Raw genomic sequence first — 23,604 nt, 5'->3', positions numbered from 1 at the left:
AGATTTTATTGTTGGAGTCTTGTCCCCAGCCCAGACTTTTAATAATATAGCAAAAATGAAAATTCTTCCTAAAAAATATTATAAAAATTTTAGAACTATGATAATCTAAACAAAAGTTGAATAATTTCTGAAAATATTTTTAAAAATTACAGTTGTCTCTTAGTTTTGACGTCATTTCCACCAACACCAAACAATTCTGCTCCTAATGACGTTTTTTTTCGCCCAAAAGAACTTGTATGCCACGGAAAAAACAGTGTCAATAAAAACATGCTTGAGATATGAGACATGATGTGTGAAGAAAACAAATAATAATGAAGGTAAGCACATACATTGAAAAGAATATTTTTATTGGCATTGTATCCAATCAAAATGTCATTTTGTCAAATTATGCAAAAAGTGTGAAAATATTATTTAATTTTGTTTAAATAATTAAAACAATATTTTATTTTGTGTTTCATAGGAGAAAGAAAGTCATATAGGTTTTGGAACGGCATACGGGTGAGTAAATGACAGAGTTGTAACTGTTGAGTTAAATAATATTACCAAACCTTTAATCTCATTTGTTATAACAATCGTGGGGATCTGAAACTCTGTAGCTGCGTCCTAAATCGTATACTCTCTATGTAGTACATACTGCATGTACCTAAATTAACGTACTTTTTGACCATTAAAAAAGTAGCCAGTAGCACTTTATTTTACAGTAGTGTTCCGCATGTGTACTTACTATAGCAATTACAATAACTGGGTTATAACTAGGTACTAACCATAAATTAACCCTTAAACCTAACCTTAACCAATGTAGTTACCTTATATTACCAGTACTTTCTTGGGTAAGTACAGTGTAAGTACACATACTGTAAAATAAAGTGTAACCAAGTAGCCAACTACATTTGCCATCTTGGCGTTGTGACCTACGCCGTCAGTCGCTTTGCCATTCACGACTTCTCTCCCATGGCCTCATGGGATAGTAAAGTGTCCATTGGATGAGCACATCAGAATATCACCACAATAAGTCATTCAGGTACTTTCACCTAGTGTTTTATGAATACTGCAAATTTTGACGTACTACTCATTTCACTTTTTTGCCTGCTGTATAGTAGGGAAGTGGAGATACAGAGCCTGACTCATTTCTAATTACATGCTGGTATATAAATAATCACAGTGATTTATTTCTATTTGTCATTATGATGATAAAGTTGGGTACTTTAACTTATCTAGAAAGCAACACACAGAGACTCGAGCACACATACAGGCACACAAACACAGATTCCTGGACTTACGTCGTCCTCTCTGAGCGAGTGTTAAGGCAGCGCGTGAGTCAGTTATTACTGGGCTGTTGAGTTTCTGAAGAGACAATTATAAGAGCTGAGAAAGCTACAGCCCTCAAATGATTACAGGGAGAGAAAAAGAGGGAGAGAGAGAGGGATGAAAAAAGAAGAATAGAAACGAAAATCCCTGATATAGAGCCAATTCATTTCTTGAAAATGCCTCTGAGAGGTTATTCTAGGGAGTTAGAGTCAGAGGCCAGAGCAATCCCCACAAGACGAGAAAAGAGAGAGAGAGAGAGAGAAAGAGATGGAGGGATAGAAGGATAAAATTACAGGCAGACAAAGCAGCTATCCTAACATTCCTTTTTCCTCCTTCATTTGAACACAGAAATCGATCCATTTGAATGCGAATTAAGATCCAGTTTACTGCCGTCTGCGGTTATTTAAAAGAAAGATCTGCTAGTCACTGACTCGCTGATGGCGTGAAGGCCCCATGTGTCTCTAATACACCTCAATGCCAGGACTTACTTAAATGCTCTCTCTCACACACACACACAGAACACACAGAGAGTGTATGATCTCCAGTGTTTTGACCCTCTTAATCCCAGCGGTCAGTGTGTCTGATAGAATTCAATTGATCAATCATGTCTGTGAGATGGCACCATTTCAGCAGGTTTATTGCTTTCCACTCTTCTCAAAGACTGTCCACTGACTGCGCACACACGCACACACACACACATACAAAAGATGTCTGAAAGTGTGCATCAGTGCACATATCTTGGTTTAAAGAAAAAAGGCTGTTTGTAAACCGCAGCTCTCTGGAGTGTTTGTGTGCTTATATTTGTGCACATGGTTGTTTATTTATGCATCAGTAGGAAACAAAACATCTGAGATCACCAGTGAAAATGCATTTATTTAGCTTTCTAATTTCATACAACATTGCTTTATTACAAATTATATTATCAGATAAATATTGAATTTACATGAAATTCATAATTTCTTTGTAATTGAGTTATCCCCTTTTCCTTCACTGAAAGGATGACAGGATAACAGTTAAACCTGATGATCATGTTATCCAACATGATTTGAGAATACTTCAAAGAGCATCTTGTGCTTTAGCGGAAGGAAATCTGACCTTTTGTGGGTCAACGGCACAAATTAGCTTATTTGATTAATGACCTAGAAATAGTGCAGTATGTTAAATATTATATTAAATGATATAATATTTTTATTATTCATATTTTTTTTTCAAGACTAAGTCTTAGATTTCATCCCCACTGAAACATAAAAATGCAGTCATATTAGTGAAATTTCCCCAGAATTTCACAAGAAAAAAAATTGTGTCACTATGTAAGGCACAGCTCACACAGAAGTCACTTTGAACCAGTCACCAGCTTTCTGTTGGTCAACATGGCCGATTTGAATTCATTACAAAATCTGCATGGGGAAATCTTTTGACCTCATTCGAAATTCCCAAACACACAGATTGCTATTGAAATGACTGGATTTCACCTGCAAAAATTTGCAGAACAACAGTAAATGTGAATGCACCTTAAAAGCCCACTGAAGTGCCTTGGAACACGCAGCTTTATTCACTGTGTTGACGTAATTTCCAATGAAACAGGAAGATAGGGTGGAATATATCTCAAAGCTCCTCCCCTTTAAAAAAAAAAAAAATAGCCAATAGCGTTTTGCCTAGGTCACAGCTCGCGAGAGCCGTTGAGCTCGTAAAACCCAATTTTCCTCATAATCTCTAACCGTTTCTCCTCCATATTGCTTTAAAATATAGCATTGTTTATAGAATTCAAATGTATCTGAACGTTTTGTGGTCTGTGCCGAATTGCGTGTATGATCTGCTCTGTGCTCTCATGTCTCTGGACCGGAGCAGACTGTGCTCACACTCAACGCAAAAACGGACTACATTCACGTCAAAAAAGCATATTTACACTGTCTGAATCGTTCACTATCCTCTATATAGTGCACTATGTGCCATTCACCATATAGAAACTAGTAAATCAGTCCCTCCAGAAAAACGCAATTATGCGATCGCCTGATTTAATGCATAATCAGCCAAAGTCCGCATATTTATGCGGGGGTCGCATTTTTTCAAGTACGCCGCATTTTCGGCGCATAAATTGCCGATTTCAGCAAGCAAAATATGCGGGGCTAGCATGATTTTATAATCCCTGTATTTTCATTGCAAAAAAGTCACATATATCTTAGCAGAAAGTTGAAAAATGTTGCGTTTACTTCACACAAGTAAAGCACCATTATTTTCCCCCCATTGCCATGGGAACCTTATGAAGTGACGTAATTACGCGACGTGAACATCATCTGCAAACCCCGCGGTGAAACCATGATGAAGCATGCAAATCATTCTCATTTGCCAACAAAAATAAGCGCAAAAGACACCGCGAAGCAGTTTCCCAGTGTGTTACATGACAGTGGGGGCAAATTATTTTATATACTCCGTGCAACTGCGTGTTGGACCACAGACGGAGGTCGACGCTGGAAAACCAGTTTGAGTCATGTGTTAATTAAGGTCTGAAATAAAACAGAATGAGAACTTAAATATTCTGTGATTTAGTATGCTTGCTTATCATAGGAAGTAATAAGAAATGACTCTTTACATTAAGGTAGTAGCCTAGTGAGAACAGGATGTTGGGGGAATCACCTTTTTTTCTCTTTTTCATCAAACCGCAGTTTTTGCAAGTTCCCGCAATTTCATCGCATAAAATTGCAAAAATATCCCGCATATTCCATCGCATTTTTTAAGAAAACGTGCCGCAAAATCAAGGATTTTTGCCCGCAACAATCACAAAAAAATTCCGCGTTTTTCTGGAGGGACTGGTAAATGTGTGAACATATGACCGATTTCAGCCGCAGATTCTACAAAGCATTTGATTGGACAGAAGCTTAAGTCCATGGTGATGTCATGAAAATCCATGATCCATTTTAGTAGAAATGAGAGACTAAGTTTTGAATGCTTATATCTCCTAAATGCAAATTTTGTCATTGTTTTGGAACACACCAGCTTATTCATAACCTTAAGACTAACATATCCATAGTAAAAGCTAAAAAAACGTACATTTTGATTTCATGGGGACTTTAAGAACGTACATGCTAATTGTTTCTCTTAATCTAGAGCTTCCAGCATCCACAAACATCCATATCTCTCTAGAATCACTTCAAACATCCAAAGAGTGACAAAACAACGTTATGGACTTTTTTTAGTTGTTATTATTACACAGATGCGTGTTTATCTGTGACTGTTCGCGTGTATGTTATGCGTGTAACTCTTTCACAGTGTCAGCCACCATGTGTGAAATGCAATTTCGGACACATCTTGAAGCCCACTCAGCCATATCACAGCAAAAGAGAGACAGAAAGAAGAGAGGTCGCCAATAAAGCTATTTTTTCACAAAATTTAAACAACACATCATACCAGCATCACGGTTAACCAGCCTTCCTCGCGTTAAGTTTCAAACCCCAAAAACCCACACACACAAACAGAATTATTGGTCTTAGGTATTCAGATGTTGGCCGGTGTTTCTCTGGCCTTTTGTCTTTCAGCCTCTGAACCTGCTATAGGGAACCACTCTCTGTAACCAGACACAATACAGCCCAGCTGCATTCAGGGTTAACCCCACTATTCACACACACACACACACAGAAGGAGAACGGAGGAGAGGCATCTTCCTTGCTTTAAAAGCAGAGACAATAGCAACAATGAGATCACCGTTGTGCCCCCTCTGTCTCTTTCTGTATCCTCTCTCTTCTCTCAGGGGTGAGGTTGAAGGTTTTTTGGGGAAGAGAAAACTGCTCGGTGGATTCCTTGTGCACTTGATGCACTTAGTGTGTGTGTGTGTGTGTGTGTGTGTGTGCCAACCTTGAGAGATCAAAGTATAAGTCTCTGAAAGGGGGATACCAATCTTTAACAAATCCCACTGTTATCATCTATCCCCTATCCTCCCTCTCGCTCGCTCGCTCCCCCTTTCTTTCACAATCCCCCCACCTTATTAAAAATTTCCCCTATCTTCCATTCAGAATATTCCACAGAATGAACGAGATAAAAATGACTGAAATGAAACTGGACAAGAAGTGAACAGGAAATCATGTCTGTCCTGATGATGTCCACTGGTTTGGTTTGGTAAATTTAACAGAATAACAGCTATACATTTGTATAATTTTCCTATTTTACATTTTTTTATATCACTTTTTGAAGTTTTTACATTAAAGGAAGGTTTCTTTATTGTTTCAGGGGGCAAAGAGAACATTGTCCGACCCCTCTGCCCCGTACCACAGGCCTCCTGTCTTTCTTTATTCTATTTCTCTTTTCCTCCACTCCTCCCCTTGTCCATTCCTCGTCCGTTCAGAGAGAATGGGCAGACACAATGCTTCTGTTCTAGAGGCCCCACGAGTCAAGTTCTCTCTTTCAGATCACTTCCCTTGGGTCAAAGGGCAACAGTAGGCTTTCCCCAAACACATATACACACACACACACACACACACACACACACACACACACACACACACACACACACACACACACACACACTAAGCCATCCAAACCCTCTGTTACTTCCTTTCCTGCTTGTGTGCAGCTGGAAATCATAGCGTCTTGCTTCACTAAACATGCATTTTGTCTCCCTCTCCCTTTTGAAAGCATTACCGCTCAGCATAGAAATTCCTAGTATTACATAGACACAATTTGTCGAAGTATATGAAAAATGTCTTTATTTAATTTCTCGCTTTTGCTTTCTTAGGACTGGGAAATTTCCCAATTCAATGCTGATTCACTGACTGAAATTCATTTTGGTATATTTTGCAAACATATGAAAGAAATTCTCTCTCTGCTAATACTGTATATTATACAGGGCAGTGTTTCAGACTAATTGAGTAACTTGTCTTTTATTCATTAATATTATTCATTTAAACAACCGGCTAACAAAAGTCAGTTCCATTTTTGGAACTGAGCCACACTGATTGCGCTGTGTTTTTGATTCACTAAAAAGAACCGGCTCATAAGACTCATTTGCTTCAGGAATCATTTACACTGGCTGTGCTGTATGTTTCTGATTCACTAAAAAGAACCGGCTTATAAGAACCATTTGATGCAGTAATTTGCCTACACTGGTCACACTGTTTTTGATTCATTAATAAGAACCGGCTCATAAGAATCAATCGCTTCAGAATCTGTTTATACTGGTTGCACTGTATGTTTTTGATTCATTTAAAAGAACTGGCTCATAAGAGTCATTAGATGTAGGAATTTGTCTACAATGGTCATGCTGTTTTTTGATTTATTAAAAAGAACCGGTTCATGTAGCTCATTCACTTCAGGATCTGTTTACACTGGTTGCACTGTATGTTTTTGATTCACTAAAAAGAACCGACTCATAAGACTCATTCGCTTCAGGATCCATTTACACTGGTTGCACTGTATGTTTTTGATTCACTAAAAAGAACCGGCTCATAAGACTCAATCACTTCAGGATCCATTACCCTGGTTTCACCGTATGATTTTGATTAATTAAAAAGAACCGGCTCATAAGATTCATTTGCTTCAGGACCCGTTTACACTGGTTGCACCGTATGTTTTTGATTCATTAATAAGAACCGACTCATAAGACTCAATCACTTCAGGATCCATTTACACTGGTTTCACTGTATGTTTTTGATTCATTTAAAAGAACCGGCTCATAAGAGTCATTAGATGTAGGAATTTGTCTACAATGGTCACGCTGTTTTTTGATTTATTAAAAAGAACCGGTTCATGTAGCTCATTCACTTCAGGATCTGTTTACACTGGTTGCACTGTATGTTTTTGATTCACTAAAAAGAACCGACTCATAAGACTCATTCGCTTCAGGATCCATTTACACTGGTTGCACTGTATGTTTTTGATTCACTAAAAAGAACCGGCTCATAAGACTCAATCACTTCAGGATCCATTACCCTGGTTTCACCGTATGATTTTGATTAATTAAAAAGAACCGGCTCATAAGATTCATTTGCTTCAGGACCCGTTTACACTGGTTGCACCGTATGTTTTTGATTCATTAATAAGAACCGACTCATAAGACTCAATCACTTCAGGATCCATTTACACTGGTTTCACTGTATGTTTTTGATTCATTTAAAAGAACCGGCTCATAAGAGTCATTAGATGTAGGAATTTGTCTACAATGGTCACGCTGTTTTTTGATTTATTAAAAAGAACCGGTTCATGAAGCTCATTCACTTCAGGATCTGTTTACACTGGTTGCACCGTATGTTTTTGATTCACTAAAAAGAACCGGCTCATAAGACTCATTTGCTTCAGGATCTGTTTACACTGGTTGCACCGTATGTTTTTGATTCATTAATAAGAACCGACTCATAAGACTCAATCACTTCAGGATCCATTTACACTGGTTTCACTGTATGTTTTTGATTCATTTAAAAGAACCGGCTCATAAGAGTCATTAGATGTAGGAATTTGTCTACAATGGTCACGCTGTTTTTTGATTTATTAAAAAGAACCGGTTCATGAAGCTCATTCACTTCAGGATCTGTTTACACTGGTTGCACCGTATGTTTTTGATTCACTAAAAAGAACCGGCTCATAAGACTCATTTGCTTCAGGATCTGTTTACACTGGTTGCACCGTATGTTTTTGATTCACTAAAAAGAACCGGCTCATAAGACTCAATCACTTCAGGATCCATTTACACTGGTTTCACCGTATGTTTTTGATTAATTAAAAAGAACCGGCTCATAAGATTCATTTGCTTCAGGATCCATTTACACTGGTTGCACCGTATGTTTTTGATTCACTAAAAAGAACCGGCTCATAAGACTCAATCACTTCAGGATCCATTTACACTGGTTTCACCGTATGTTTTTGATTAATTAAAAAGAACCGGCTCATAAGATTCATTTGCTTCAGGATCCATTTACACTGGTTGCACCGTATGTTTTTGATTCACTAAAAAGAACCGGCTCATAAGACTCAATCACTTCAGGATCCATTTACACTGGTTTCACCGTATGTTTTTGATTAATTAAAAAGAACCGGCTCATAAGATTCATTTGCTTCAGGATCCATTTACACTGGTTGCACCGTATGTTTTTGATTCACTAAAAAGAACCGCCTCATAAGACTCAATCACTTCAGGATCCATTTACACTGGTTTCACCGTATGTTTTTGATTAATTAAAAAGAACCGGCTCATAAGATTCATTCGCTTCAGGATCCATTTACACTGGTTGCACCGTATGTTTTTGATTCACTAAAAAGAACCGGCTCATAAGACTCAATCACTTCAGGATCCATTTACACTGGTTTCACCGTATGTTTTTGATTAATTAAAAAGAACCGGCTCATAAGATTCATTCGCTTCAGGATCCATTTACACTGGTTGCACCGTATGTTTTTGATTCACTAAAAAGAACCGGCTCATAAGACTCAATCACTTCAGGATCCATTTACACTGGTTTCACCGTATGTTTTTGATTAATTAAAAAGAACCGGCTCATAAGATTCATTTGCTTCAGGATCCATTTACACTGGTTGCACCGTATGTTTTTGATTCACTAAAAAGAACCGGCTCATAAGACTCAATCACTTCAGGATCCATTTACACTGGTTTCACCGTATGTTTTTGATTAATTAAAAAGAACCGACTCATAAGATTCATTCGCTTCAGGATCCATTTACACTGGTTGCACCGTATGTTTTTGATTCACTAAAAAGAACCGGCTCATAAGACTCAATCACTTCAGGATCCATTTACACTGGTTGCACCGTATGTTTTTGATTCACTAAAAAGAACCGGCTCATAAGATTAATTGTGGATGGCACTAGTTGTGTTTGTTTTTGCATGCAGCTTGCATCTCAATTGAGATTTCTTCCCTTTTCAGGATACATGTTTTGTTGTTGTATCTCATTCAATACAGACAGAAAACTCAAATCTTCTCAGTTAAAATATGATTTCTTTTGCTGTGATTCTGCGGTGGAGCGCCACTGAAGCGGCTCAGAAAACACTGGTGCATTACAAAATTATTCATTTTCAAATTTCAAATTTCAATTATTACATTCTGTCATCATTTACTCAACCTCATGTTGTTCCAAACTAAACTGAATTGGTTCCCATTGACTTCCATTGTATTGTCAAACAATACAATGGAAGTCAATAGGAACAGAAACTGTACAGTTCAACATTCTTCAAAATATTTTGTTTTGTGTTCCACAGAAGAAAGAAAGTTCTTTTTACATGAGGGTAAGTAAATGATGACTAATAGAATTTTCTTTTTTGGTGTACTATCCCTTTAAGTGAGTTAGTTCAGCATAACGCAGGTACATCTGCAGGAAGGACAATGCTGTAGTCATACATTTGAATATACTGAAGAATCAATAGAGTAAAAGATTGATCTTTTGATTTTAAGAATATAAACTAATTAGTTGACATGAAGATCTAGATTATTTGTTACAGTTCACTGGTCACTTTTTCAAAACTCTTCACACAGCTGTAAATTTCACATTCAGAATACACTAAAACTACAAAACATTTCATACATGTCTCAAATCAGCTCATTCTTATTCTTCACTTTGTCACTCAATGACCTAAAACACTAACAACAGGTAACATTACACAATGATTTATTCTGTAAAAAATATTTACAAACAACCAATCATATTATAGAATGAACCAATTGTAGTTTGAACCAATCATATTGTAGAATGCTTTGCCATGCTCCTATCCTATATTCTCTGTGATTGATACGAGGTCTTCTGGCCGTGATTAAAGCATATTCAAAGGCATTGTCTGAAGTCTGTCTGGGTTTTTGCTGCGCAGCAAGTTAGGGAACACTAAAGATCTTATTCCCAATTGCTACTGTTCAAACAGGTCAAGACATCGACCGACTCAAAGCCAGTTGTCAACTGTAGACACAGAGTATAAATATTACTGTAGACGCTCAGGTGTCGACTGGAGATGCCCCAGGTAAACTTAAGTCAGGTGCGTAGGGGAAAATCTACCCGTTTTTTATAGATGGTAATGAAATTGAAAGACTAACACCTGTGTAGGTGTTCAGCTACATGTAATTGTTTTGATAGCTTTTATTTTTTTTAGATTTGTATTTCAATAGTGCCTGTAGGTACAGGCCAATTTTGGTAGGACTTTTGGTGGTGTTTGTGTCTGAGTGAGAAATGAATTCATGTCATTTGAAAGATGTCGTCATTGAAGACATGCTCAGTTTGAGAAGAGCTTTGAAAAAGTGACCCACGCATTGAGAAATGGGTCCTAGCGTTTGTAAAAAAAAAAAAAAAAAAAAAAATAAAATCACTATTTTTGTCCATCCTATTCTTTCTAATTTTCACAAAATCGTGACCACACTCCTTAACAGGTGCCTTATGCTTCTTAAAATTTGCAAGCTTATTTAAAGTAGGCTACTAGCTGGCAAAACTATTGCTCATGTTACTTTATGCCTTCAGCAAACCCATGAGAACGTCCCTCGCAGCAAGCGTGCAGACATACTCACACGCGCTGCAAAACATCACAGCACTGACCACCCGCAGTTTCACCACGTCAATTAAACACACAAATTCATTTAATCGCCCCTCCCTCCCTGCTGGATGTGATGTGTTGCATTAATTAAAGTGGCAGACGTCGGCCTAATTGGAGCTTGGATGAATGTTGATGTGTGTGCTTGTGTGTGTGTGTGTGTGTGTGTGTGTGTGTGTGTGTGTGTGTGTGTGTGTGTGTGTGTGTGTGTGTGTGTGTGTGTGTGTGTGTGTGTGTGTGTGTGTTCAGCTAAGCCAGTAGTCAACTTACAAAGCTATATTACATTTCATTGCATCTTTGGTTTATGCGGTTTTTTAATTTTATCATTGTATTATATTACATATATAGAGAGAGCATCATATATTTTCTGTCAAAACATTTATTTTTCATATTTACATATATATTATTGCTAAACTGCAAAATGAAAGTATACTAAACAGACTAAATGGAAAGTAATATTGTATTGTTGATGTCTGGTGTTTCGTAAGTCATATTGTGTGTAAGTGACATCTGGAGTTCCCTCATGTACTGCAGGGGTCTGCCAAGCAATGGCTTTTTAATAGACACATGTGTGCAAACACACACACACATGCGCATCCACATGCACACGCTGCGCCTCCCCTGGATAGAGATGTTTATCTAAGACGTGCCAGCGGTGTCCAATCCCCCTCCTACTCTGATGCATCTGTCAATGTTCAGCAACTTCCATCTGTGCTCTGTGTGTGCTTGTGTGCATGTGTGTACATTGAGATGCACGTGTGTGACGTCGTGCATAAGAAAGAAAGAAAGAAGGCTGAATACACGGTGTAATTGATTTTTTGTTCTGTAGTTGCTGGTATATAGAATATCTCATTAGTTCCTAAATGTCCTGCATGAAATGAACTCCCTCTGTGGTGCAACAGCATGAATAATAAGTTAAATTGAAGCTAAGTTTAGAGTGAGTTTGGAGTAGATTTTCTGTTCCCGAAAACAAATTGCACACATTACTTACTTTCGTCTCTCTTCCGCTTGCTTGCATCGGCAGGTGAACTAATTCCCAGAATTCCACTGATAGAGTAGGAGGAGCCTGCAGCGTCACTGGTTACTGCGGATACCTGGGTCACTGCCACTGTAGAGGCTAGAAAGTTACAGAAAGGGTATGAAGACCACAGATGTCTTTGCGCTCACTGCTCTGACAGGACATGGGAAAGAATATACTGTCCATGAGATATAAAATTCTTTCAAAAATCTAGTTTACAATGCTTACACATTGAATTTATGTACATATATTAATCATTCATTATACTAAAAACAAACTTTTTTTTTCAAATATTATGATGTATCAATGAATTAATAGCATTTTACAACCCAAACTAATCTTGCCTTGTTATTAAAAAAAAGGCAAATTAATTGATATTTGAAGGGTTTTATTAAACTGCAGGTGTCCTCTCTGATACAGTTTTCTATTTTTTATGCATGTTGGTTGCACCGCATTAATTTTTTGGTTATACAACATGACTCAGACAAAAGTATACATAAAAAGTAATCTTTTTCAAATATTAAAAATCTGTGAGTACATATTGTTAGAAGCCAACATTCTTCAAAATATCTTTTTTTTTTTTTTTTTTTTTGTTCCACAGAAGAAAGAAATGCATTCAGGTTTGGAATGACTTGAGTGTGAATAAATAATGACAGATTTTTCATTTTGGGGAGAACTATTCTTTAATTAAAGCTTTCTTTTCAAGAATATTCTTTTAATGAGTTTTTTTTTTTTTTCTTTACTATGATATCAGGACAGTTGTACAGTACCAGATCCTGAGGAAAATGAGCATCATGTCATCGACCCTTAAACATGAATTGTTCAGAAACTGTAATATGAATTATTATCCATTTAATATTTTGTATTGAAGTTTACAACTGGTGTAACCGGCAGTATCATCTTCCATTTTAGCCATAGGTTGGATTTCCAGGTATGAGAATGAGAAAGTGTGTAGCTGTGTAAATATCTCTGGACAGTATTAGGTTTTATGTGATTCTAGCCTCTGCCTGGTTTAAGCTCCCACCCCCTTGTGTTTTGTTGATGTGTAGTATGTTTTTGAGTTTTTGTTTTTCCTCTCATGGTTCTTGGCCCAGCGTTTTTCCTGCTAAAGACCTTTCACCAAAACCTGCTGTCACTCTATTCTGGCAACGTGCTGCCGCCCAAGGATAAGATGCTAACAAGCTAACAGCTTTTCGACATGTCTGGCTGTCTGTGAGGTCTTGGCAGTAGGGGACGAGGCCACAAAGTCTTCTTTCTGTCAACCCTTCATTCTCTCTCTCTCCTCTTTATCTTACTTCCTGTCAGCTGACGTACAGCCTGAGTGACAGTACAGTGGCCCCAAGGGGACACTAAGGTGTAGAGATGAGGCTAATCCCACATCCCAACAGACTGTGCTAAAATGGAGAAGGTGGGAAAAAAGAAAAACAAATCGCTCGGAGAAAAGATAAACGCCTTTGCTCGCCCGCCGCTCTCGTTTGCTAACCAGGTGGAAAATGTAATGAATGCATATCCATCCATTTTTTACTCCTGATTTATCGTTTCAATTATCTGATTCTCTTATTCTTTCGCACTTTTTTCCCCTCATGTCAAGGAATGGAAACCCGAAGCGAGCGCTTTATATTCAAAATCCCTAAATTTCAATTTTCCGCCTGAGTATGAGAACTATTTATCTTCATAATCTGAAGGAGACAGAGAACTGGCGAGCGTTGTGCGTGTGAAATTAATTTAGATTAAGCGGAGGTGTGTGATTATGAAGATTACTGACAGTGAGACAAACACGGTTCAATACTTTATTAACTGCCGACGGGAGTTTTCCTCTTAAACTGGTCTCAGACCTTTTTTAGAGATTCCCCTTTGGTTTTTGGGGGCAGCATTTTTTGAGCGTCAGAAACCTGTCCTAGATTCAAGGATGTAATCAAACGTTGAAGATTGAGAAGATCTAAATATAAATGTTTCAAAATCTCAAATCTCTGTCCCTCTCAATGTCAGTGGTGGATACGACACTGCCTAGATAAGTTTCTTGGGGTAACTGGTATGCTGAAAGCTTCAGGAAATAAATGAAATTAAATAGAGTACAAATTGATACTTTTGCTTATAGGATTTCTCAGATTTCTTCTCCTGAGATCTCACATAATCTTACATGCATCTCTAGTGTTTCAACAATGTCTCAAACTACGCTCAGATTTGACAAGTCTGCTATCTAACCAATTTCACTTTATTTTACCATATTGCCTATGCTTTCCAGATTCATTTTTTTGCTTTCTAACTGCAAACTACTGTTAAAATATTTTGGGGATTTTTAATGCTTATCTTGTCCAATCTGCATATAGAGGACTAAACTCATGAATTGAGTAGTTTAGTCCGAATTTTCTGAAGAGACTTGATCACATTATATGATGAACAATTTGAATTTAGGCTTATATTCACATATAAACATTCATCAACTCACACATCAGTTGTGGTGAATGGAAGCTCAAGCAAGTTTGCTTGATGCATGTGAGAACCAATGAGGTTCATTCTCGTGTGTTACGGTTGAGCTTCTGTTTATGTTCGTTGAACAATGTTTATATGTGAATAAAAGCCTAAATTCAATCTGTTCATCATATAAAGCAATCAAGAAAATTTGGACTAAACCACTTCATTTGGATTTTACAATCTGTTTATGAACTTTTTGAAGCGTCAAAGTGTCAGTTGCATAGCTGTCTATGGAGGGACTGAAAGCTTCTTTCATCAAAAAGATCTTCATTTGTGTTCTGAAGAAGAACAAAAGTCTTACTCAACGACATAGTAAGTAATTAATGACAGAATTTTCATTTTCGAGTGAACGAACCCTTTAATATTTTTGCGGAAACTGTGATACATTGTTTTTAAGGATTCTATTATAACATTATAAATGTATTTACTGTAATTTTTGATTATTTTAATGCATCCTTGCTGAATAAAAGTATAAATTTCTTTCAAAAACGAACAAAAAAAATTTAAAATATTATTATTATATTATTAAATAAATAAATTATCGGGGTTCAAGCAGTTTAAGGCATTTAAGCAAATTCGTAAAAAGATATTACGTTTTATTTAACAAGCATGTAATTGGCCATGCCTGTTTTTTAAATGACCCTGCTATAGCTATCTAAAGGCCAAAGTTCAACATTTTTTGATAACTATTGACCTAGAGGGTCACGAGAATTGTGCCGCAGTGGTTTTATGGAGGTAAAACCTAGGACTAGTTCGTCAAAGTTGGTTTTTGAAATAGTCTCCAATATTTAACGAATGATTCAATGGACAGCGGCGGTCCTAGAGTAGACTGGGTAAACCCAGCCTGATCTGCCGGGCGATTTGATTTCGCCCGGCAACTCAGTCTGGAAACCCGTACATTCATTTCTACTGCTTCTGTTACACTTTTGCGGGAACCAATCACAGACTGGCTTATCCACCTTGCTCGCTATTGGCGGGTACAACACGATGACAATAGAGAAGCGACGGCAAGCACAACCGTCAATCCAATTCCTTTTAACCTCTCGACGATGCTGAATGACTTCTTTAGTTTAGCAAACAAATCGCTCGAGTGGGTGTAAATACCACTCACTTTCATGTTTTTTTTTTTTTGTTTTTTTGCACAACCTGCAAAAATCACTCGATGCCATTGCTGCTTCTGCAAACCGCTGATCAATGCTACAAACCAATACAAACTAAAATTGTCTGGAGTTTTTGCGTCACTCTGCAAAGTACGTCACCCGGATCATTGATCTGATTGGTTGAAGGACTATCCAATTGCGTGAATAATGCTCGTTGATCACGCCTCTTGTGCAGTAGAAAATACATACAGACTCCCCAGACCAATGTTCAATTTTAAATTGAGCTTGGTCTGGTGATAGCCAGACAAGTCCTAGAGGCAAAGTTGCTCAGAATGAGGAGTTCTACCATGTGGTACAAATGTCGTGGGCATGGGTGAAAAATCGTGCGATACACAATCCTTTACGCATGTGAAAAATGCGAAGGCAGGCCCTCGGTGGCCGATTTCTTTCAAATTTCTCACAAGCCTCTAGGGCCGTCAGTCAAACAGGCCTAGCGAGTTTTGTTCCGATTAGTCTCCGATAACCTTGTCTGATAGCTGCTCAAATTTCATTGGCTGATGGCAGACATATGTTTTTAGACATTTCAATGTCCTCATAAACAGTTATGGCACTTCAGACAAAGACACTGCATGCCAATTTTCAAGTCGGTCGGACTAATGGTGAAGTAGCCGTTTTCATGTTTTTTTTTCTTTTCTGTTATAGCGCCGCAAGTGGCCAGTCGCCGCATCCTTTTTCACGTGACAGCAGAAAGAGCTCTTACACAGGTGTGCTGAGTTTGGTGAAATTATATCATTCCGTTCACGAGTTATAGCCATTTTAATAAAAGTGGCTTCACCCACTGGCGGCCCTTAGGGACCGTGAATTGGAATTTCAACTTTTTTTTGATAACTATTGACAGTCAGACTCTGGAGAATAAATTAATAATGAATTAAAAATGGTTTGGTTCTGATTGGGTCAAAAACCTATAGTTCGCAAAAGTAGTTTTTTCAAAAAAAATCCAAAGTACTGCAGATTTTCCAATCCAAATTTCGCTGACGAATGCTAAGCGAATCCGAGGCATGCATGTTGTCTGTCTTGAGCCAAAGATTCCAACGATATAACACACTTATACCTACGCCTAATGGTGTAGGTAGGAGTTATGAGCCATTTCATAATTTTCACCTCTGTAGCGCCCCCCGTCAGGCTGATTGGGGCGAGCCTTGGTGACGTTGTAGACAGTGTGAGTACTACCAGCCCTCAAAGTTTTAAGTCTCTAAGACTTGCGGTTTGGTTTGCCTGATCACTTTTGTGAGAGAATGCTGATCCTTGGAAATTTTAACAATTACAATAGGGTTTCAGTGCTACACGATTGAACCCCTAAAAACTGACGTCAAACTTTTAAATGATTCAATTCTACCAAGGTCTAAAGTTCTGCACTGTGAGGAATTTTAAATATGACAAAAGTACATGTGAAGTTGACTTACCTAAGTTATGGGCGGAGACAGCTCCTGATTGGCCAGGTGGTTGCTGGACTTTAGTGCGAATGATCCTGCGGCAAAGAAAGAGCAAACAGGAATTAGACATTATGATGTGTTTAAGGTTTGCCATGCAATGCGCTATGTGTAGGACTGTGTGGGTACTGTATATATACATGCTTTAATATAAGTATGCAAGCACGTGAAAATGTGTGTGTGTGTGAAGTGGCTCATGCAGGCTGACATGGCAGCAGAGTCTCACACTTCCTGCATGGCTGCTCAAGCAAAGCACCTTTCCCCTCTGCTCTTCGTCCCCCTCTCTCTCTCTCTTACTCACTCTTTCTCTCTTACTCACTCACTCTCTCTCTCTCTCTCTCTGAGAAAGGTTGTCATTGTACACATGCTGTTGAACCAGTGAGCTGGACACTGCTCATGAATATGTGTTTCTTTTACTCCACTGACTCAGTCCTGTTGTTTTCCTCTATCCCCCCCACCACCACCCTCCTTCCATTCTTTGTATCTCTTCTCCATGCATTGCTCTATCCCTTTTCTATACTGATCAACTTGTTCTGTAAAATGTAATGGTTTGTAGACATATACATTGGGGATGGTAATAAATGATTAATTTTTTTAAAGAAGTCTTATGCTCACTAAGGCTAATCAAAAATACAGTAATATTGTAAACAGTAACCAGTAATGTTGTAAAATATTATTACTATTTACTTACAATTTTGTTCAATTTAATACGTCCTTGCTTAATAAAAGTATTGATTTCTTCCAAATAAAAAATAAATCTTTCTGACCTTAAAGTTCTGAACAGTAACACTGTACACAAACACACTTTATGCATGTTAGGAAAGTGGAGCAATGGCAAAAACACATTCGGAAAAACACACTTTAATCAATTTCAACCCAATCAAATCTTAAAAGGTTCAATCTTAAGTATTCCCTTACATTTTAAGGAAATCAAAGTTCATTACTGATGAATAAAATCAAGTACTCAAGTTGAAAATATATTAACAGTGCACACACACACACACACACACACACCTGTTGATTGAGCTGACACTGGGCACGCTGTCATTGTCACACACTCTCTCTGCCAGCAGTCTGTCTCGGATCTCCCAGGCAAACATGGTGGGGTTTTGGCGTTTGTAATCAGCGATTTTGTCAACGACTTTGGGTGTAGCAACCTTTGGTTTGGAGCCTCCGATCACCCCTGGTCTGATGCTGCCTGTCTCATAGTACCTGTGGAGCAGATAGATAGAGAGCTGTATTTCACCAGGCAAGATAAACAGAGATATGCTTATCGGGCATTGTAGGTCTGTCTCACACTAGTTACTAGTAACACAGACACTGAGAAAAACACATACCTTTCACAAACCTGCAATAAATGATCAATCTGTTCAGCCTATTACAAAAAACACATTATACTAACATAACAAAAGCTTATATTTTAGCCACACACAGGAATTCTAAAACACATCCTGGACTAAATTCTGATTGGATGAGAGGCTTCAAAGTCACACAGATAAATGCACACCTGTGTACACACATTCTATATTAATGCATCTATATTATGCATACAGCCTATATTTGAGCCAGTCGTGGTGGAATAATCATGTTTAAATTAGTAATATTAATAAATTGTTATATTGTTTTAATATTAATTAATTTATATATATATATATATATATATTGAAAATGAGATGGTGAATAATCATTAAATAATTAATATTAATACATTATTATTATATTCTAATATGCTTATTTAGTGCTCAAGAAACATTTCTTATTATTATAAAAGCTCAAAACAGCTGCGCTGCTTAATATTTTTGTGGAAACTGATTATTTGATGAATAAATAAAGTTCAAAACAACAGCATTTGATTGAAATAAAAATATTTTGTAACATTATAAATGGTTTTATTCTCTTTTGTTCAGTTTAATGCATCCTTGCTCAATAAAAAAAGTATTAATTTCTTACAAACAAAAAAAATCTTACCGCAACTCAAACTTTTGAACTGCAGTGTATGGTATTAGTGATATATGATATTATTAATTAATTATTAATAATATTATATACATTTATTAACCATTTGAAAATGTGAAATCTGATTATTAATGTTAATAACTGAATGTGGTCTTATATTATTAAAATTAAATATTTATTGAACATTGGTGTCTCATGCATTTTATAATGCAAGCCAGGCTATGCATTACAGGGATTTTACCAGGGTTAAGGGGGTTTTAGGTACTTCATCTGGCATGGCTATATTTAGTTAAGGCCCAGCACACAAACATAAACCAAAAGCACAGCCCATATACAGCAAAATGAGCATGCAGAAAATTCCCTCATTAACAAGAGAGCAGAGTTAGTCCTACGCCTTATTTACTCAAACCTCACATGCAGCCCACATATTAGTGTGTTTTCTGCCTGAGCAGTAAGAGGGAGGGAAGATATTACCCCACACACACACACACACACACACACACACACACACAGAGCGCTGCAGTAACGGTTGAGTGAGTTGGACCGGGGCTGGGGGAAGAGGGTTGAGGCAAAGGAGAACAATGCGAAACACATTTTTTTGATATAGCTAAAGGCTCTAGCACTAATCCACACCTTTATCCATTCAAATTCTGTCCTCCCCCTTAACCCCTTCCTCCCTCTTCTCCCTCTCCTTCTCTCTTTCCTCCTCTCTCTCTCCCTTTCTCTGTCCTTCCAGCCATCCCTCCCTCCTCGGGAGACGTATGGTGCCAGTGTCATTTTGATGCAAATGTAAAATGTGATGAATCTTTTCTTTTTTGTCCCAGAAAGACAGAAAGAAAAGACGGCGCTTTGACTTTGGCTTTGGTGCGAGATTTCAGAATTTTTGAATTTCAACGTGTCTTCTTTGAAAGGAAGCGCTGAGTCAGCCTCAAGTTGAACCAACGGCAGAGGGAATATCAGCCGTACGGCCAGCATTCATCAGTGTATGGATATTTTAGAAATTGATATTTATTATGGATTAAGTACAAGTTGACTTGATGAACGAATAAAAGGAGGGTTGGAAGGCATTTAAAAGCAAGACTGCAAACAGATACTGGCCCCACTGTTTGAATGCAATAGAGGACATTAAGCTGGTTTCCCAGGCAAAGATTAAGCCTAGTTCTGGACAAAATAGCACAGGCAATAGAGATTCTCCATTCAAAATCCTTTTCGGCCTGGGACTAGGCAAACTCTGTGTGTGGGAACTAATCCATGGGGTCCGAATATTATTCGCCAATACATTGTTATTTGAAATAATCATATAATATCTCAAGAAACTGTCGTTTCATCTCTATACGGACACATGAGAGCTCTAGCATCTCTAGTCGCATGTTCACCAATAGTTGAGAGACTCATTCACTCTATTGCAATATTGTACAGCTCAAATGCTAATCTGTATATTTACAGTTTGAGAAGTGAGTTGCTTAAAGTGCTACACTGCTGTTTTTTTAAGTATCTTATGCTCACCAAGGCTGCATTTATTTGATCAAACATACAGTAAAACAGTAATATTGTGAATAATAATATACTCTTTTCTATTTTAACATATCTTATCATTTAATTTATTCATGCGATGGCAAAGTTGAATTTTCAGCAGCCAGGAAATCGTTCTAATATGGTGATTTGATGCTTAATACCAATGTTGAAAATGGTTGAGCTGCTTAATATTTTTCTAGAAAGAGTGATACATTTTATTTCAGGATTGTTTGAGGAATATAAAGTTAAAAAAAAACGCATTTGTTTGAAATAGAAATATTTTGTATCATGTCTTCACTGTCATATTTGATCAATTTAATGCATATTTGCTGAATAAAATAATTAATTTATTTCAAAACAGATCATACTAACCCCAAACTTTTTAATGGCAGTGTATTTGTCAATGTTTTAAATGTAATATATTCTTACAGAAACAGTATGAATATATGGAACCAACAGAAATACTGTGGTGCTACTATGATACTGAACGAAGGCTATATACATTTTTCTTTTATAAAATGTTACATGCAACATATGTATGTACCATGGTATTTTTACCATGGTACTAGTTTGCTAGTGATAGATAGAGTTTTTTAAAAAGGTTTATTCACCCAAAAATGATATTTCTGTCATTAATTACTCACCCTCATGTCGTTCCACACCTGTAAGACCATCGTTCATCTTCGGAACACAAATTAAGGTATGTTTGATGAAATCCAATCCAATCCCCCATAGAAAACAATGCAATTACCGTCATTCAAGGCCCGGAAAGGTATTAAAGACATCGTTAAAATAGTCCATGTGACTACAGTGGTTCAACCTTAATGTTATGAAGCAATGAAAATACTTTTTCTGCACAAAAACAAAACAGAAATAACGACTTCATTCAACAATTTCTTCTCTACCCTGTCAGTCTCCTACGCAGTTGACACAGTGAACGCAGCCCAGCGCTTCCGTGTTTACGTCCAAACGCCAGCTCAGTATTGGCCGGCTGGCGCAGGAGTCGGCGTTCTGACGTAGAACCTGGAAGCGCTGCAACGAAAATAGCGTAGGAGAATGACAGGGGAGATGAATTTGTTGAATAAAGTCATTATTTTTGTTTTGTTTTTGCGCACAAAAAGTATTCTCATTGCTTCATAACATTAAGGTTGAAACACTGTAGTCACGTTGACTATTTTAACGATGTTTTTACTACTTTATTTGAATGTAGTAATTTCGTTGCTTTCTATTGAGGATAAAAAAAAAAACTTTTGGATTTCATCAAAAATATCTTAATCTGTGCGACATGAGGGTGAGTAATTAATGACAGAAATAACCCTGTAACATGCTTTTGTTTCACATTTTATTATAATAAGCAGAACTCACCTGCCCAGTATCTTGCTGACGCAGCCATGGCTGACCCGGAGCTGGCGGGAGATATCACATGGACGTACACCCTGATGGGCCAACTCCACTATCCTCTGCCTCACCACATCAGGCAAGGGCCGCCCGTTTACAAACACCCCACCCAGCTGATTCACCCCTCCATGCCCTGCGGACACAGACAGCAATAAAAGGACACTGAGCAAATCATATCTTTCTTAAATACAGAAGCTGTCACATAGCAGGCAAAAGGTGTTGCTGTCCCACCCCTGTGAGTGTGCGCGTGTCTTTGACCTGAAGGTTAAAATTATGCAGTCTCTTCCTCTCCTCTTTATCATATCTGCCCCTGGTGGTCACCTAAAGAATTGCACATGACCTCCTCACTCAAGTTTGTTTTTGTATATTGTCTATAATCATGGTTGCAAGTCTTTTTTTGCACAGTGGGTGGTGGGCTGGACCTCCTTGGTGGGCTTAGACCTTTGGATACCAATTTTCTTTCATCCTTGTACTGTATATATATTCATTAGAATTCAGTATCTTATCATCGTTTCAGTGCAGAAGTCTATGTGGTAATCCAGTCAATCTGTCATATTAACATACTGATTGCTTCAGAAGGGGAACTCACAAACACACATTTACACACACAAAGGAACTGGGGGGATCTGTTAATCCGAGCTACAGGGTAATGGATCTTAAATACATCCGGGCAGGCAATATCAAAAAGACCTAACTGGCCTTGTGTCCTTGTAACTAAATATATAAGTTCAGCTAACAGAAAATTAAAACCCAGCTACATGTCATTTTCATTCTCTCAAGGCAGTGGGCTGCTTTTTCATGAAGCTCCTTTACTGAGTGATTTGACCTATCAGGCTTCTGTTAGTAGCCTAAGTCTTTAAATGCATTTCGTTTTCGGTTTCATTTGACCTCTTTTTCTTTTTCCTTTCTATCAATAGTTTGCTTCAGTTTCCTTTTCTCTGTATTCTTTCTTCTTCTGTGTCTCTCAGTTACAGTTTATTATTTGAAAACATAACTGACAAAGTCATGGAGTCAGCTAGCTCGATTGATTTTTTTTAAAAGATGTACATTAAAAATTAGGCGTGCTAACTTTTTATGATCAAATGTATAGTTCTTAAAAAAAAAACATTTTTTGCTTAAATGTTTAAATGTGAAAAAAGGATCGCATTTGTGTCCTCCTACAAAAAAAAAGTGAAATACATCAAACAAACACATTTGAAAGTTGAGTATTAAATGATTCTTCCTGTGGAAGGACTTAAGTTTTTAAAAATGCAGAACTTTTTAGATCAGTTTATCTTGAATTTCAAATATTTTAGTATAAAAAAAAAAAGGTGGAAACTTTTTCAACTCCAACCAGTTACCAGTTAAGCACTGATTTACATTTACTGTTAGGTTATGACCAAAGCATAGCCTATTATTAATATATGCATGGACCAAGCTTATGTTGAAGTGTGTATGAAAGAGTATGTGTATTTGTTTGAATATGAGTGCGAGTCATAGAGAGAGAAAAGGCTGCAGTAGGGATTAAACGAAACAAGCTATTCAGATGTGATCTGACCAAGACTTTTCCCCGTTTCTTCTGCAAATACTGCTGGCTTATAAATCGAAGTGTTCCTAGAGCTTTGATTGATTTCGAGGCAGGTTCCGTTTAGAAATAGCGAGAGCGGCTGAAAGACATTCATGCTCCCCCATCCAGAAAATAAACCCGATTAGAGACGCTGCTCCATTACGATCCGCTATCGGCCGCTCCGATTAAACCGCTCCAAACAGAGCGAACCAAACGCCAGCAAAGCGACGTGACATCAGGCGTGCTTTAACAAACAGACTCAAGAAAAAAAAAAAAAAAGTAAGGGACTA

General features: G+C 37.6%; 1 protein-coding gene and 1 long non-coding RNA gene across 4 annotated transcripts in view; one reads left to right on the top strand and one right to left on the bottom strand.

The window, feature by feature from the left end:
• The window catches only part of pax5 (paired box 5), a 60,068-nt gene that overhangs the window by 28,717 nt on the left and 7,747 nt on the right, over positions 1–23,604 (bottom strand). For all 3 annotated transcript variants that reach the window (XM_048197630.1, XM_048197632.1, XM_048197631.1), the window contains exons 2-5: positions 21,736–21,901; positions 17,914–18,111; positions 16,873–16,937; positions 11,808–11,933 (exon numbers count right to left, since the gene is read on the bottom strand). In XM_048197630.1, the coding sequence (XP_048053587.1) occupies positions 11,808–11,933; positions 16,873–16,937; positions 17,914–18,111; positions 21,736–21,901 (555 nt within the window). The remainder of the gene's footprint in view (positions 1–11,807; positions 11,934–16,872; positions 16,938–17,913; positions 18,112–21,735; positions 21,902–23,604) is intronic.
• Positions 460–21,863, top strand: LOC125272630. The gene is made up of 3 exons (XR_007185897.1): positions 460–498; positions 19,680–19,838; positions 21,729–21,863. It is a non-coding gene; the product is annotated as an uncharacterized LOC125272630 (long non-coding RNA).

The sequence above is a fragment of the Megalobrama amblycephala genome, linkage group LG7 (genome assembly GCF_018812025.1).
Source record: "Megalobrama amblycephala isolate DHTTF-2021 linkage group LG7, ASM1881202v1, whole genome shotgun sequence".
In the NCBI taxonomy this organism is placed as follows: domain Eukaryota; kingdom Metazoa; phylum Chordata; class Actinopteri; order Cypriniformes; family Xenocyprididae; genus Megalobrama; species Megalobrama amblycephala.
This window is presented reverse-complemented; position numbering and strand designations above follow the sequence as displayed.